General features: G+C 40.0%; 1 protein-coding gene across 1 annotated transcript in view; it reads left to right on the top strand.

Annotated features, from left to right (window-relative positions):
• The window catches only part of LOC107575449 (uncharacterized), a 23,154-nt gene that overhangs the window by 16,091 nt on the left and 4,079 nt on the right, over positions 1–2,984 (top strand). The window contains exons 2-4 of the mRNA XM_016261824.1: positions 1,360–1,551; positions 1,869–1,971; positions 2,506–2,976. Coding sequence (XP_016117310.1) covers positions 1,360–1,551; positions 1,869–1,971; positions 2,506–2,976 — 766 coding nt within the window. The remainder of the gene's footprint in view (positions 1–1,359; positions 1,552–1,868; positions 1,972–2,505; positions 2,977–2,984) is intronic.

Here is a 2,984-nt window from a genome sequence, read left to right as displayed (position 1 = left end):
ACTGGGGAGAAATTGTTAAGGTACAGAACCCATGAAGCCACAAACCCTGACTCATACTTCCCCATCATCATGTGCTGCATTCACCATTACTGCATCAAAAAAATGGGTCACTTCCGGGATGAACTCACTTATTTTGAGACATGCATCATTCTGCCTGTCACAATAAGTTAAATACACAATCTTGTTACTTTTTCTGAACTTCAAATTATGTCAAATCAAATATTATGTGGGCTTGTAGGTTCATTTTCAGACATTGAGGTGGCATGAGTGCAATTAAATTCATAAATTCATGTGGAGATGAATGTTTTAAATATAACATTTTAAATACTGAAATATGATTAAGATTACTGAAATTATACGCTAAAAATTAAACTAAATCCACCAGCAGGTGGCGGCAAGTCACTGATTTTATCACTGAATCATTCATTCAATTGATTCGTTCGAATGGCTGAAGCATTCAGGAATGAAGCAAGTGACTGTCTTTATGAACTGACGGAAATCCATCGTAACGATGGAACTTTAATCCCTGTATTAGTATACCAACACGAGTTGATGTACATACACACCCCATCTCCCCGCACTTTCCCCAAGTTACTAGTTCTGTCTGCCTGAAAGATCTCAAAGTCATCCAGAAGCAAAGGAAACCCCTGTCAAACTCCTCTGCTAGCTCCATCTGAGATCCCCACGATCACAGTTGCCATGCTGCCTTAGCAGACACAGGGCTCTAACCACAAGGCTCAGAAGTCTGTCTCCTATCTCTCACAAAGACAGGCAGGTGAGAGCAGAGCTTTTTAAAAAAAAAAATCCACAGATTCAGCCCCTTTGAAGGCTGAACGTGCGTGTTCTGCTCCCAAACAGATCACACATAAATTGTGTGCATTGCTGGGCATAAAATAACGAGGACAAGGTGGAATACACTTTCTAAACACACATGCTTTATCTTTTTCTTTCTGCTTTTTCACACAGCACACATACAAGTGGCTTCCTCAAGACAACAAAGCTGACGACGTAATACAGGTGCCCTTTTATACACTAAGGCTCTTTATGTGACGTAATCAACTGGTGTCAGATGAGCTTTTGGATTGCCCATTATGTGCATTTCTATGCACACCAGCTGAATTTGATCATGCAGCAAGCTACTTCTCAAATTCCAGCAGTTAGAGTTTTCTTTTCTGATCTGAGTGGCATCACCAGCTTTTTTACATGGTCACCGAAACGCACTACTATTCTCGACCAGATTGTTGCACGAAGGCTGCCAAGAGCCTCATCCACAAGATGAATCGTGAACACTGTATACGAGAACCTAGATGATCTCAAAGAGTGTTTCAGATCTATTGTGACTACCGGTTCATTTGATAGCACCACAGGGAGGAAGGCATCTGGCTTCCTGAGGATGCTTCAGGATGAAGACTTCCAGTTTTTTCTGCAACTGTTTCATCAAATAATGCCCCACGTTGACATGATGTACCAGCAGCTGCAGAAGAAGGACATTGATGCAGTCTTCATCAAAGAAGCCCTCCAGAACTTCACAATGAACGTGCAGACCATAAGGTTAGATCACATAACATTGTTCATACCTTCTCAATATAGAACCATGTCATTTCATAATGTATGCTATATAGTAACAAGTCTTAACAACTTCAAATTGGGAAACTAATTTAGTCATCTGTATCTTTTGAAATTGTAGTTACCGTGTGTGTAACAACATTAAGCCAGCAATTTTTATATTGTTCCAGCTATTGTCAGAACAAATATATAAAACAGACTATTTGTATTTTTTTCTGTTTTTCTAGGACATGCGTTGCAGGTATTGTCAATGACAAACAGTTTTATTCATATACAAACACTGTTGATCTGTCTGCTTTCAGGGACCAGAGCTCATTTCAAGAGCAAGAACTGCAGCAAGTAGCAACAGAAACGACAAGATCTAGGAAGGCCTTGGGAGAAGAGAAGCAGAGGCTGTCTAAAAAGGTATAGGAATTTATTACTTAATTTAATATGTCTACTTAAGTGCTGGAATATCACACACTTTGTTTTTACATTTAGCTCATGAATGGATGGTAGCAGTCTTTTTTACTCCTAGTATTGTACTTTTGAATTACCTACAGTTATTTAAAAAATTCACGGGTTTTTTGTTTCCTGAAAATAAACCATTTTGGACTGGTTTTCATTGCTTCACGCTTTTCACTGAGTGCTTGCACAGATACACACAGGAGCATTTGAAAGCCACATCTATCAGCGGATCCGTTTCTGAGCAGATATATTAGGGATCCGCTTATAGACGTGGCTTTCAAATGCTCGCATGTGCTTCTGTGTAAGCGCTTGGTGAAAAGTGTGAATCAATGATCATTGTAGCCAATCACAGTCATATCTGTTGAGTGCGTGAACAAATGCTGGTATTGTCACATTTTTAAAAGTAGATACTTCTGATACTTTTGACAACCCTAATTTATTATAATAAACAATTAATTTTATTACCAAAATAAATTTCTTTATTTTTGACAGATCTGCGACACAATCCTGAACCACACCAAAGAAAGGTTCTCATTCACTGACCACCTTGTGAGTGCCACGCTGCTACAAGGAGAGAGGTTTGAACAGCATTGCCATATGTTCCCTGTTGTGGCTCTGAACATCACTGTCAGGGCATACCCCACGTTGAATAAGGTGAAGCTTAAGACTGAACTGTCTCTCATTTATGACAGTCCAGAATTCAAGGGCTGCTGTGGTGCACTGGCACTGTACCAGGTTTTGCTGAAGTACAACCTCCAGGATACTTTTTCTGAGACTGTAACTCTGTTGAACATCCTCATAACCACTCCCATGACAACTGCTGAAGCTGAGAGGTGCTTCTCAACCTTAAAGAGAATCAAGACATTCCTCCGAAATGTAATGGGACAGGAACGTCTGAATGCACTGGCCATGCTTTCCATGGAGAGGGAACTAGTCCGAAACATGCCTGCTTTCAACGAGAGAGTAATTGA

This window comes from Sinocyclocheilus grahami, unplaced genomic scaffold (assembly GCF_001515645.1).
Source record: "Sinocyclocheilus grahami isolate Dianchi unplaced genomic scaffold, SAMN03320097.WGS_v1.1 scaffold2649.1, whole genome shotgun sequence".
Taxonomy (NCBI): Eukaryota; Metazoa; Chordata; class Actinopteri; order Cypriniformes; family Cyprinidae; genus Sinocyclocheilus; species Sinocyclocheilus grahami.
Note: the sequence above shows the minus strand (reverse complement) of the source record. Positions and strands in the feature narration are given on the sequence as shown.